Source organism: Labrus bergylta, chromosome 3 (genome assembly GCF_963930695.1).
Source record: "Labrus bergylta chromosome 3, fLabBer1.1, whole genome shotgun sequence".
Lineage (NCBI taxonomy): Eukaryota > Metazoa > Chordata > Actinopteri > Labriformes > Labridae > Labrus > Labrus bergylta.
Genome location: NC_089197.1, coordinates 35,426,540 through 35,440,512, shown reverse-complemented (window position 1 = coordinate 35,440,512; position 13,973 = coordinate 35,426,540). Strand labels below are relative to the sequence as shown.

At 40.2% G+C, this 13,973-nt stretch overlaps 1 protein-coding gene across 1 annotated transcript; it reads left to right on the top strand.

Moving 5' to 3' along the window:
• Positions 1–669: 669 nt before the first annotated feature.
• abhd17c (abhydrolase domain containing 17C, depalmitoylase) lies at positions 670–11,250 on the top strand. Its single transcript, XM_020641461.3, has 3 exons — positions 670–1,529; positions 4,486–4,665; positions 7,589–11,250. Exons 1-3 carry the CDS (start codon positions 1,045–1,047, stop codon positions 7,806–7,808), a joined length of 885 nt encoding a protein of 294 aa, XP_020497117.1. The 5' UTR covers positions 670–1,044; the 3' UTR covers positions 7,809–11,250.
• Positions 11,251–13,973: the final 2,723 nt, after the last annotated feature.

Here is a 13,973-nt window from a genome sequence, read left to right as displayed (position 1 = left end):
TAGGGTGATAATAACTAATGATCACAGCAGAGTTTAGGTTTGGAAAAAAATTATGTGACGAGTATTTTAGCTTTACAGTTTGACCCACATCCCGTCTGTTATCATTGAGGAGGCGGGGTTTATGACCTATACTGCAGCCAGTCAGTAGGGGGAGCGCTACAAATAAAAGCTTCACTACACCGGGGACCTTGTCCCGTCCATTATTTTTACAGTCTATGATCTAACCACGGCAGGGGAGTCCCACACACAAATGCAGTGAGGTTCACAAATGACAAACAGTTTGTAAATGAGATACAAATGTGTTTTTAAATATAATATATATATATATATATATATATATATTATACATTTGTGGATTTTTATCACATACAAAACTATAAATATTTGTATGTGAATCAGAAATACATTTGTGAATCTTATTTTTTTAATTTGTGGATTTGTTTTACATTTATATAGAATGAAATATATTTGTGTGTGCATTGAAATAAATTTGTGAATCCTTCTGTGTGCATTTGTGAATATTGAGACTGATCTAACTCCATATTAATGACGTTATGTCCTCAACAGAATTTATTCCTAAGAATTCAAGCGCTTTAAAACAATACTAAGTCTCGACTGAGAGAGGCAGCAATGTGCCACAAGACATCGAGTCTGTTGGGAATACAAAAGAAGAAGAAGAAGTACCGGAAGTCAGACTTGCCTCCGTTGGCCGTGCTCCTTCTCTGTGCAGTAACAGTTACACTTTACGTCTAGTAAGTGATGTATTTCAAGGCTGGACTTTTTCTACCATGCCCAGTCGCTGCGCCATGCTGTAAACTATTATTGACGTACATTTTAGTTGAAGGTAATCTCTGACTTACATGAGGTCTGAGCTTGTTTTCCCGCTACCTACCGTACAGCTAGCGTGTTAGCTGCAAAGCCGACAAACACAGCCACCTGACATTTACACTTCTTCAAGGCTTTTATTGGAAATGAACAGGACTTAAATCCACAGGGATTACTTTCTTTTCAAAATAGTTAATCACCGGGTTGCCCTGCGACTCAATGCCCGAAGAAGGACCGAGGATGAATGGGTTTTCTCTCGGTGAACTCTGCTGGCTCTTCTGTTGTCCACCCTGCCCCAGCCGCATAGCGTCCAAGCTAGCTTTCCTCCCCCCGGAGCCCACATACTCTCTACACAGCGATGCTAACGGGGGGACTAGCTTACACTTAACAGAGCGGGCGGACTGGCAGTACTCCCAGAGAGAACTTGATGCAGTTGAAGTGATTAGCACCAGAAGCAGCCGGGGTAACCGAGTAGGATGCATGTTTGTGCGCTGCGCCCCGAACAGTCGGTACACTCTGCTGTTTTCCCACGGTAACGCCGTGGACCTGGGCCAGATGTGCAGTTTCTACATCGGCCTCGGATCCAGAATCAACTGTAACGTGTTCTCCTACGATTACTCAGGCTACGGAGTCAGCACTGGTAAACCTTCAGAGAAGAATCTCTATGCAGACATCGAGGCGGCCTGGCAGGTGCTGAGGAACAAGTGAGTAGGAGCCATCAGTCTTTAGTGGATCATCATAATAATAAAAAAATAGATTTATATAGCGCTTTTCTAAATACTCAAAGACGCTTTAACAGGAAACAACAAAAAAACTAAGAGAACAATACAACATAGAAGTAGTGTCGAGGGAAGAGGATGAGAGTCAGTAGTTGTAGGCGGTGATGAAGAGGTGAGTTTTGAGGGATTTCTTGAAGGAAGTGAGTGTGGGGGAGTCTCTGATGTTTTTAGGGAGTGAGTTCCAGAGGGTGGGAGCGGCAATGGAGAAGGCCCTGTCCCCCCAGGACCGAAGGTTGGTCCTGCAGGGGGGGGCAGGAGGTTTGTATCAGCAGACCTAAGAGTGTGGGTGGGAGTGTGCTGGTGGAGGAGCTCAGACAGGTAATACAATAATACATATCAAGATTGATTAATAAAGAAAATACATTATTATATTATTTGTTTGCCAAATCAACCTATCCTGGGGGGTATTACATCAACGTGGCTAAAGAAAGTCAGACTGAAACTAACAAAATATCCTAATTAAGCCTCATGTTGTACCATGAAAGCAATCCAGCCTTAATTAATCAGGACTGACTAAGGCCAGGCTTGCATCGTCTCAATTTGTGCACACCTGAGGTTTACAAGAAGCCCAAATGAATGGATGAACTAAAAGACGATTAAATGAGTCACGCAGAGTGGAGGGTTACAGTGCCGTTTCTTTTTTTTCCCAACAGCTGAACCAGCTCTGATGATTGAGCTGTGCACAATTTACAGCTTGTATTACTAAAAATGATAAGGTAAAACTGCAGATAATAATAAGCCAGGGAGATGGCATGGTAGAAAAATACAGACAGACTAAATGTGCAAGCTATGCATGTTTCAGATTCATGTGCATTTGACTTAATACAAGATACTTAATTTAATTCTTTAAAAATGTAATTCATCCCGAGGGAAATTGAAACATCCATTAGCTGCTTATAAGATCTAACTCCTGCAACAGCTCTCTCACTCATGGTTTAACAATCATTAACTGATTTCACAAGAATAATTACATCAAAAGATGCTTCCCCTTGGCCAGGAGGAGTTGATGTCGTCAGACGGTGTCAAACCTTCATTGGATGTTTCGACCCTGAACCGTAATATCCTTCAGTTGGCGGGTCGGCGGTGGTGGCAAAATCACTGCCCATCTCTTCCTCCTGGCTTCCAGCTTAGCTCCTCTCTCCTGCTCCATAACCAGCAAGAGGCTCTTTCTGCTGCCTCCCCCATCCTGTAAGCTGCTACCTTCCTCTCCTTTCCTGTCACTCCAATGGCTGTGAGCATTGTCCACACAGAATGGGCAAGGAATCCTCTACAGCCGTCCTCGACTGGAAACAGCCATGCCTGCCACCCTTTCCCCCTACAGTCATGCAACAGATCCTGGTATTTGGTACCTGAGGGAACTGCAGCCTTCCTCCCAGGTCTACCTTCATGTCCCATGCCTGGCCTTTTTGTAGTAGGTTGTTTCTTGATGATCTTGCTGTGGTTGATGGCTTTTCTCCCTCCCTCACAAACTTCATTGATGATGTTGGTTTCCCATGTATTTGCCGTTTTCTTGCGTCTCTCCTGCTCCAGGGTGTTAGCGAGTGTCATGAGCACCTTGTCGTGGCGCCATCTGTATCTTCCCTGGGTGAGTGCTGTTGTACACCCTGACAAGATGTGCGCCATGGTGCCCTTCTTTCCACAGAGCTTGCACAGTGGGTCCTCTCTCATGCCCCATCTGTGCAAGTTTGTCGGAGTCTGGAGTGTGTCATACACCGATCGCAGCAGGAAAGAGATGCGGAAACGTTCTAGTCTCCATAGATCCGCCCATGAGATCTTTCTTTTGGGGAGGTCCCATTTGGTCCAGGCTCCCTAGGACGCTAGCTCCACAGCCCTTGATCGTCGCCCCTCCTCCTCCAGGTTCCGTACTTCCTCCTGGGTCATGGCTCTCTTCTCCTTGACATCTGCCTTCCCCCATTGGTTGAAATGGGAGGTTCCGAGACCCTGTTTTCCTATGCATGGAATTCCAATGATGTTGCGTAGCGTCAGCATGCTTTCAGCTTGTGTGACCGAGGTGTCAGCTGGCCAATTGCCTCCTGCTCGATTTAGAGCCCCCTGGCGGCGGAATCTACATATAGTAGAAACCTATTAGGGTTTTTAGAAATGTGTCAGACAACACCTGAGACCCAAAACCAGAACAACTTTAAGGGAACATTGTTGGCACATTGTTGGTATGTGAACGATTGTGTCAGGATTCTGATGGATCAATCTTATTGGGCTTTTAGTTCATTTATTTTGTGTCCTCAGATCGGATTTTAGTTGGTACTATTGCTGAAAACACATGTTTTGTCTCGTACTGATGTTACACTGTCTCATTTAGTGATAGTTTGTTGAAAGTACGAGGCATTCTTAAAACTGCCTGTGGGGAGAACAAACATGTAAGAGTCTGCCCATTCTTTCTTTCTTCTCTTCTAGTTTTAGAGGACACCATGTCTACTTTTCTCCACCTCACATAGATTCTCCACTTCTGTGTTTCTGAGACTTTTCTCTCCGCTGAGTCCTCTGTGCTTTTCTGTATTCTCACCCTCACTGTGCCCTAATCCCCTCATTAAGAATTGGGTAAGCAAATTCATCAAAAATGTAAAATATTAAAATATTACTCTGTGGTAGAATAGTGATAATACACGTGCCAGAATGTGTTGTAGCTGATGGCATGCTGGCAGGGGGTCGGGGACCACTCGTCTCCACCAGTACTGTCCATCTTTCACCACCATTATTCATGATATGTCAATCAATACCAGTGGTCTTGCACCACGACATTTACTGCCATAAATATTTACTTTTTATTTTGCACTGCGCTCTTACAGTATGTATCACACTTCTTTAATGTGAATTCATTGTATGACAAACTCGGTTGTCCATATGACTTTTTTCTTTTTTACAGGTATGGCATAACACCTGAGAACATCATCCTGTATGGTCAGAGCATTGGCACTGTTCCAACCATTGACCTGGCTTCTCGCTATGAGTGTGCTGCTGTCATTCTCCATTCACCACTCATGTCAGGGCTACGGGTGGCCTTCCCTAACACGAGGAAGACCTACTGCTTTGATGCCTTCCCCAGGTGAGTGTTGACCCACAGCATCAACAGACAAGCATTGCATGCAAGAGAAAATACATGAAGCCAATTCAAATGCAGATACATAATTAACCAGAGGCAGAGAACAACACAATTCATATTAAAGGCTTAGCCCAATCCAAGGCAGGTCTAGAGGCATGCTTCCCCTTTCAGTGTAGCTAAATGCACTATTAACTTATTTTAAATACAAATACCTTTACATTTAATAAATGCTTAAAAAGCGGTGCCACCTCAAACAAATCTTTCTTTAGAGCAGAGGTGTCAAACATAACAGCTTTTTGGCCAGAACTAGCAGACCAGCAGGTTTTGTTTTTTTTACGATTTCAGGTTATTTTAGATTTGGTTTTTCAGTAAACAACTAATTTTGAAGTCAGCTCATCAATACTCCTTTATGGTCAGAGTCTTCATCAATACCACCCATCTCAGGAGCGATTTTGGTCCATTCCTCTTTACAGATTAAAATTCTGAAGGTTTCAAGGCTGTCGCTTGGCAACTCAAAGTTTCAGCTCCCTCCACAAATGTTCTATAGCAGTGGTTCTCAAACTATGGTACACCTACCACCGGTAGTACGCGGGCTCCCTGTGGCGGTACGCAAAGAAATCTCAAACCTGTTCAGCATAAAACGACTCTTATCTTATCTGTCTTGTATCTATTGGGTTGTATTTATATCAAATGTGTTTTCCCCTCTAAATTAATCTAGTTTTTGCAACAAACAACTTTAATCTGCTCAATTTATGCTCGCGCATACAGACATAAACAACAACAGGAGTACACCTCACGTTTTGAAAAGTTCCACTCGATATTCCGTTATAGTTCAGTACTGAAACAACAGCAAGCAGCTGTAGACCTACATTAACAGATATTCTGTTATTTATTGGAGTTCAGTACAATTGGGAGCAAGCAGCTGTAGATAACGGATCTTCAGTTTTTGATGCATGTACTCTCTCTCTCGCTCTGGAGCTGATGTGATTCTGCTCTGTTTTTGCTGTCTTAACACTCGGACCACCAACAGTCTAGACCCCCCTCCAAGCGCCGCAGCCGTCTTTCAGACAGCATATGCAAATGAAATTGTTTGTGCTCAGAAGCACACAAATAATGCATTTTTTTTGATGAAGTTAAATACAACTTACTTTTATCTACAAACAAAATAGGCTATAAGCATAAAGCAGGATTGGTAACCTTTTAAATGTTGCATGTTAATTTACAATATCTGTCGGCTTTTTTAGTGCGCCATTTTTTACTGCTTCTCCACGTCTCCCGTTGCTAAAACACATTCTACAAAAATGAAACATACAGAACTTTTAGTCTATTATATTGTTGGCTATATTAGGCTATGCATTTTAATAAAAACACTGCAAAAAAAAAGAGATAAACACCGATGCTCCTCCTCCTCTCTGCAACTGGGTTTGTTTCCCCAACATAGAGGAAATTATTGACCAACACACACGCACGCCAAAAACAACAACAACAACAACAAAAACACGGTTATCTATGGGCATGACAAACTATATAGCCTAGAAAAAGAACTGCAGAAATCCATAACAGATGCAGCGGCAAACAAATAAACAGATGAACAAATGAACGATTGGCACCTTGGACAGCGCCGCGGCACGTAATGCATATACCTGCGGCAAAAGTGCTCAACCTTTTACGGTGCACTTCCCACACACAGGTCTCTTGCACCCCTTGCAGGAGACAATGGTCATATTTTTCTTGCAGTGCGTGTTTGTCTGGCACTGCCTCCTTCTCAGCTCTTGTGGATGCTGTGGCTCAGTGGGCACCGACGTCAGCATGTATCTATCTGTCTATGGTCTCTATCTATCTATTTGTATATCCTATCTATCTGTCGCTCTTTGTTAAATTCCTGCGCATATATATGAAGTCTACAAATAGAAACAATAACTAATACAAATTAAAACGACGTGCAAAAACAATCCAGGGAAATGTATAATTTTCAACTGCCGTCAATATGAAGGCGGCGCGGTTAGAGGTATAAATGCTCAGAAATCTTGTGAAAACATACATGACACATATTTAAGAAAAGTCATTGGATGAGAGGCTCGTAGTTTTTATTTAAAAAGAGTTATTTGTATTATAAAAACCCAAACCGTCCGTCACACGGTCTTGGCGGTTCTAGTGTTAACACTCCTCAGGGAGAGAGGGATTTTTTAAAAAAAAGGCAGTTTTGCTATGTTGAACGCAGAGACTTATAATACAGCGGCTCTGATTGCACGGAGCCTGCAGAGCGCGCGCCTGCACGCTCTCTCTCTCTCTCCCCTGCTCCCTCTTGCTCTCTCAGGCATGCAGCAATTTTATGAATAAATGAAAAATTTAATAAGAACAGGTCGGAAATATACTTGGGCCCAGGTCTTTGTGTGGGAAACACTGGAGACTAAATATTCTCAAACAGGTTGTTGGTATAAAGTTGTCATTTTTATTGTGCTGCACTTTTTTTTTGATTTGGGTAAATGTCAGAGTTGTGTTAGTTTAAGTGCCAGTTCTAGCGCTAGCCCTTCGTAGTCCTATAGTGTAGCTGCCAACAGTCAATAATAAATAACCTCCTGCGTAAGATGTGTGTAGAAATAGGCCTACAGTGTATTTTAACCATAATGGTGGTACTTGGAGAGCCAAATATTTTCGGAGGTGGTACGCAGTCTAAAAAGTTTGAGAACCACTGGTCTATAGGATTAAGATCTGGAGACTGGCTAGGCCACTTTATGACCTTAATGTGCTTCTTCTTGAGCATATATATTGTGTGTGTGTGTGTATGTGTGTGTGTGTGTGTATATATATATATATATATATATATATATTATAGATGGATCTAGAGTGAAAGTGTTGGTGAACACCAGATTGCATCAAGAACACTGTTGTTACTTCATATCTCCTGTCTCTTTCCCCTCCATAGCATAGACAAGGTGTCCAAAGTTGCCTCCCCAGTGCTGGTGATCCATGGTACAGAGGACGAGGTGATAGACTTCTCACATGGCCTGGCAATGTATGAGCGCTGCCCCCGTGCTGTGGAGCCCCTGTGGGTTGAAGGAGCGGGACACAATGACATTGAACTGTATGCCCAGTATCTTGAGAGACTCAAGCAGTTTATCTCCTTTGAGCTTCCTACCTCCTGAGTGGACCTCGGCCCTCAGGTCTGGGTTCATCTACAAAATCTTATGAAGCCATCTCATAATCATCTCTGAAGTTCCTCTCTAAGCATTCAGGCATGACTAGAGTAAACTGACCACTTGGTTTCAACTGTCATTGGAGAATATAAAGTTGACTGAAAGAGGTGATTTAAGATTGTTGAACTGCAGCTGTGGGAAGGACCAGTTTGGACAGAAGCATAATGGCTTTACATGTAGCGTCCTCAAAACTTGGCTGGTTCATTTAAATGTGCATATAGTTTACCAGTGAACCCCAGCCTGAAGTTTGCACTGCAGTGTCTCCATTCATTCGCATCCACATTTACTTGGTCTTACATCTTTTTATCCAACAGGTCACCATCAATTTATTTTTGACTAAGACTTTTTTCAGCATTGAAACTTGATTGTTTTGTATTCTTTTTGTAAAATCTGACGAGTAACTATCAAAATGCTTTTGCAGATGATTCTTTCCCCGCTTAATTTAAAGTTACCAATCAGGGTTAATTTAAGATTTGCATTTCAATGTGCTGATATTCAGGAGAGTTTTTTTCTGTTTGTGATATGTCTGTGTTGATGTCATTGGTTATCAGCATTCCATGTTTTTTAAATGCAGCTTCAGAAACTGTTTTTAAAGTGGGTTTCAACCCAGGTGAACTCCTGCACATCTGTTCACTGCAGCTGTGATCTTTGTAGTCCTGATGCATGTTTCTCTCTCATACAGGGAGCTGGAGGGATCAAAACTTGCTACTAACGATAATCCTGCCATGATGGCAAAAACACAGACTATTTAGGAAGAAAATCACTTAAGTCCTTGAACATTGTCATTTCAGAATGCAGATATTACCTTCAGTGCTAACTTAAAAAAAATACTGTCTGTTCTGACTACTATACATTTTACACAGTGTTAAAGAGCAGTTTTATCTTCAATGTGCTAAATGCTTTGATTGCATTGATCGGTTCTTATTCTATATTGAATGTAATAATTTAACAAATGATTAACATGATTTGTAAATGCCTCAGCAGTAGGGTTGGGTGATGTTAACCAAAAGTGATATTTAAGTAAAGCCCGGTGTACACTGTACAACGAACAATAAGAGCATAGCCACAAGCCCATTCTCTGACTTCAGGCCTTTTTTTCCTGATAACATCTGCGCAAAAATGGTCAGATAGCGTCTAAAAACACCATGAAACAGCAGATGTTTCCCCCCTCATATCATGAAAACTATGAACAAGAGAAACATTGGCAGGAAATGGCTGCATAGCTCTGTATTTGTTAGCAGTGGGTGCGTTTGTGATAGAACGAGCGTTTCTGATATCTGTATTTGAGCCGTATGCAAGATGTCTCAAATACAGAGCTCACTTCAACTCTGTCCCAATTTAACTTGTACAGTGTGAGCTTTGATCAGGCATTGTAAAGGCTTCAGCCGAACAGTCAGTGTGACTTTTATACAGTGGTAAAGTAAATGGCAGGCTTTAGAGAAATGGTACATCTCAGTTTTCTACAAATGGACTCTAGGGCTTCATGTTAAGTCATAACTGTAAAAAAGCTGGTGCTGACAAACAATTTGCACTAAAGTTGTCCCTAAAGCTGTTAATACATGGAATGGAGCTTCTATATTACTCCATCAACCCAAACTAAACTGTTATCTCAGCCTAGACTCCTTCAGTGTTCATTGTGTACAGAGAATAGAGTTCTCAGGGGATAAAGATCAAATCAAAAATAACATTTTCCTGATAATGCTCCAGACTTTAAGGTGTTGTGTTGTCTTTGGCTGGATTTGTTTCACTGATGTCACAGACTAATGTTGGGAACTCCCCCTTTAAAAAAGATGTAAGGACCTGCTCTGCTTTATAGAAACAAAATAACTGTTTTATTTGACACATTGTGTTTATATGAACTGTATTTCTTAACCTTAAATCGTGCAGAGAAATATTTACGTAATAATATGAGCCCCAGCCCGTCTTAGCAGTTCCTCTTAACATTCCATCATCTTGTGAAGCTTTTGTTGAAAAAGTGATTTTGCTCCACAATCCAGACTTTAATTACTTTTTTTTATCGTGTGCATCGTTTTGTTTTTGCATTACAATTCTGTCATGTATCTGTAGATTGTGCCACTACAACTGAAACATTTGCAACTAAGTAATGCAACAAGAAGTCTCCACATATTGGTTCTACAAAGACCTGGCTAAAAGAGAGAGAAGCAGGTATCAGGGCTATGCTTTGGTTACTGCAGATCATGTGAAGACTCGCCTGCTGTTTTACACGATAACAGACTTGAAGGTCTTAGCTGTTGTTGGTTAGAGTATGTACTGAATTTATCAGTTGTTTTGTGGTAGAAATAAAGCCTTATGTTTACAGACATTTCTCAGTCCTGCAGACGACAGCAGGGCTCTTGTGTTCCTCAGGAGGACTGATAACTGCTGCTATTCTTTGGAGGAATCAATCAGTCAATCACTGTGACAGCTAGATAGCATGGGGGGGGGGGGGGACTGTAATGACAGCAAATTACCTACACCAAATTTAGCCTGACCACTGTCATGCCTTTTTTTTTTTTTTTGGCAATGTGTTTCTGCCTGCAGTAGCCAGGGATTTGAGCAGAAGTGTTGTCTGGGAGAGTAGCCTTTGTCCCAACTCAAACTCCAAGGGTCTCTGTAAGAACCACAAAGGCAGATGGGAACATATTTAATCACCTGTAATAGCTGAACATTTCAACTTGACCTATCTGTATCTTTTTCCCCTGCAAATAACTAAAACCTAGAGAAAAATATGTAAAGACATAAAGTGAAGTGTATATATAAATAGTTCACATTGAAGTGAAACACGACATGATTGAAAGACTTTCTATAGAGCTAGTTGCTGAACATTTCGTTTGGAGGATTGTTTTTTAGGGACGCTCAGCGACTTGCGATGTATGATCGATCAGTGTATTGCTGTGAAATGATTTGTCAGTGGGATGTTGATGTTTTCTGAATATTGTTGGGCTTCTGTTATTTGAACAACAAGCCTTCAATCATCTCTGTTACATTTTCACCGGCTCCTCTTTTTAAAGGAAATGAAGACCCTTCTTTAATGTTGATTATTGTTTTGCTACTGACATTTGTACACAACTTTCCGGTCTAAATGTTGATAGATTTACACTGAGCTCTCCAGAGCTGGTTTGTATTCTAAATCTTTGTTATGGTCTAATTCAATTCTTCTCTATACATATAAGCTTATACACAGGGTGGTCTTGTGTCATTGATTTTAATCATTGAAATTGCTGTGTACAAATAAAGGCAAATGAAGTTTGTGGAATCTGACTTTGTTCATGTGTAAAACTTAAATGAAGCCTTAAACATGTCATTAAACAGATTACTCTGGTTTTTCCCAAGAAGGTGGAAAAAATGATATTTTAATGGTAACATGGAATAAAGGGTGCATGGAAATGTGTCTGTGTCCACTTTTTTCTGTTTCAGTTTTGGATTAGTGTACTGCTCATGTTTTACTTTTTTTTTATATAGTTAAGCAGAAATCTTTCTGCACGATACATCTCCGATCAGTCTGGATAGTTTGGAACCATTTTAGGTAAGTGAAAGGAAAATGTTTCATATTATTACAGTTCATCTGCCTGGCCTTAATCAAACCTAACTTTCAGAAAACTAATGTTTAAAACATGATATTAAGTTTTCTGAAAAGAATTATCATATTTGATTTTGTTTACTTTGAAAGTTTACACACAAGCTAAACATTTTGAATGACAAGATGTGAGTGGGTAGATCATCCTCTTGATATGTCACGTGGAGAGGAGGCCACTTGTAAAGACAGCATGCACAATGTCTTTCCTGCCATCCATAAAGTATGGAGAGATGCTGACAGACTTTCAGCAGTTAGTATGTGAACATACACTTCATGCACTCTATAGTGGCAGCCGGAAGCTGGAGCTAAGTTGTATTTCACTTCTGTTAAAAAAAAAATAAAAAATAAAAAGTTTTTGAACAAATGTCTACATAACACATACCGGTAGGTCTGGTGAGTTATTATTGTCTTTGACATGATGTTACCTGAGTGTAAATAAACTTACAACCCCTGTAAATGAACCCCTAGCTGTTATGTGAAGTGATTTGACCAGTGTGAGTACAGATGTGGAAATTCTGCTTCCAGAAAGCTCAATGTTGTAAAATGTTATAAATCTGCTAAAAACTTGTGAAAACATTTTGAAAACTCTTCAGTCCCTTCACCAGAGGCCTCCTAAAACAAGAAGGTGAAAAAGAAAGCTTATTTTTCTTACAGGATTAAAGTTGTGGGGTTCAGTGTGATAGTCCCCTTAATCATCAGCATTGGCAGGTGATTCTCTTCCATGCTTTTTCTATATGCTAAATAGACATTTATGATCTATATGTGCCGTTGTAGCAGAGATTTGGTAATTTCCTTGTTAGCTGATTTTTTCTTTAAGCTGATTTCTATCCCTAGAATCTATACAACACTAGCTGAAAGTTCATGCAAATCAATTAATTTTGTAATAAATAAAAGTGAGTGTTATTTTGTCAGCTTGACCTACTGATCCAGATGTGGTTCAGTGTTCAATCCTTAGCTGTCACATGTCTTCAGCAAGACACTGAACCCCACACTCATGGTCAGCTAAATGTGTAGGAATGGATTTGTTAATACGGACACTTAACATGTAGCAGCAAGTAGTCAGCTATTTACCATCCAAATCAATTCTGGTTTAGTCAAATGAACATAATGTAACAAAAAAAAAAAAAGAATCTATTTTTCAATCTGCATAGTTTGATCTACTAGCGTTTGGCCGATATTTGACCATCAAAGCCCTCTTTCTTTCTCAGTCAGCATTTAATACATCCCATCCTCTCATTTCTTAAAAAATCTAAAGTTCATAGAGAAACAAAAACAGCAATCCTAAAAGTCATTCCCAAAGATTTGGACAATGGGAAAAAATGTAATTGCCAAGATAATTGATACATGTAACACTTGTTTGGTGCAGGATTAAACAGTCAATACAACAGTGGACAAGCAAGGTAGTGCCTTTGTTTCTTCCTTTCTCACAAATGTGGAACATGAAACAGTCTGTTGGAGAGCTTCAAGCACTAAAACTACATTATAAAAACATTAAACATATGGTAATGTGATTCAAAAAGTAACTCAATGCTTCAAATAAGATTCTGAACCATCCATAAAGCAGACCATCACACCATGCAGACTTTTACAAGCACTCTACCTCACTAAAATCAGTTGCTGTGGAATTGGTTTAAATTGGAGTTAGTTAGCCCCCCCCTCCCCTAAAAAAAAGTGTCACAGATATTGAGACTGCCCTTTGACAGCAACAGTCAATTCAGCAAATCCCCAAAACTGCACTGTTGGTTTATGACAGCTCTCTCTAGCAGCCAAAGTGATTTTGAGTTTTGTCCGTCTGGAGCCAAGATGGAATTCAGGTGACATGATTATAGAACAACAAATTTCACGGAGAGGGGGCGATCAAAGAACTGAACTACAAAGCATGTTCAACATACTGCAGATCTCTTTTTGTTGTATAAGTTCATTAAGAAAAAATACATGATCAAGCAAAGCTTTCAAACAAAACATTTGGAAAGACTACAGAGGATTTCCTGATACGAGCTTTATTTATATAAATAATATAATATGTATATATATATATATATTTATATATATATATATATATATAGCTTTACAGAGTGCAACCTGTTTGCAGCTTATAACAAAGCTAACATAATAAATACATAAAAGTCTCTGAACAGTCTTCCTGTATGTATCTCAAGTAAGCTCTTTGGACAAAAGTGAATGGTTATTGGGTGGTACACAGGTTGCAGCTAATGTGTTCATCATAAGTTACAATGGAAACTCACCCCGTTTAGAATTGATCTACAGTTCTGTCACAGGCCTCCACTAGCTCTGCTGTTTGAGCAAAGATTTAATGACCATCCAGATTTTGTTCAGAAACAACCAGAGAATACAGGAGCTACAGTATACAACCCTTGTATGCAATACTCTTATTCCATTGAGATTTCTCAAGCTTCTTTGAAATGTAGAAGCTGCCAGATGCTGGGCCTCTTCTGGTCTCTCTGAACACTGAGAAACTTCTCATCATATTTTCTCTTAGATTGTTTTGGGAGGGCTGCTTTTGTGCCTTTATTTGA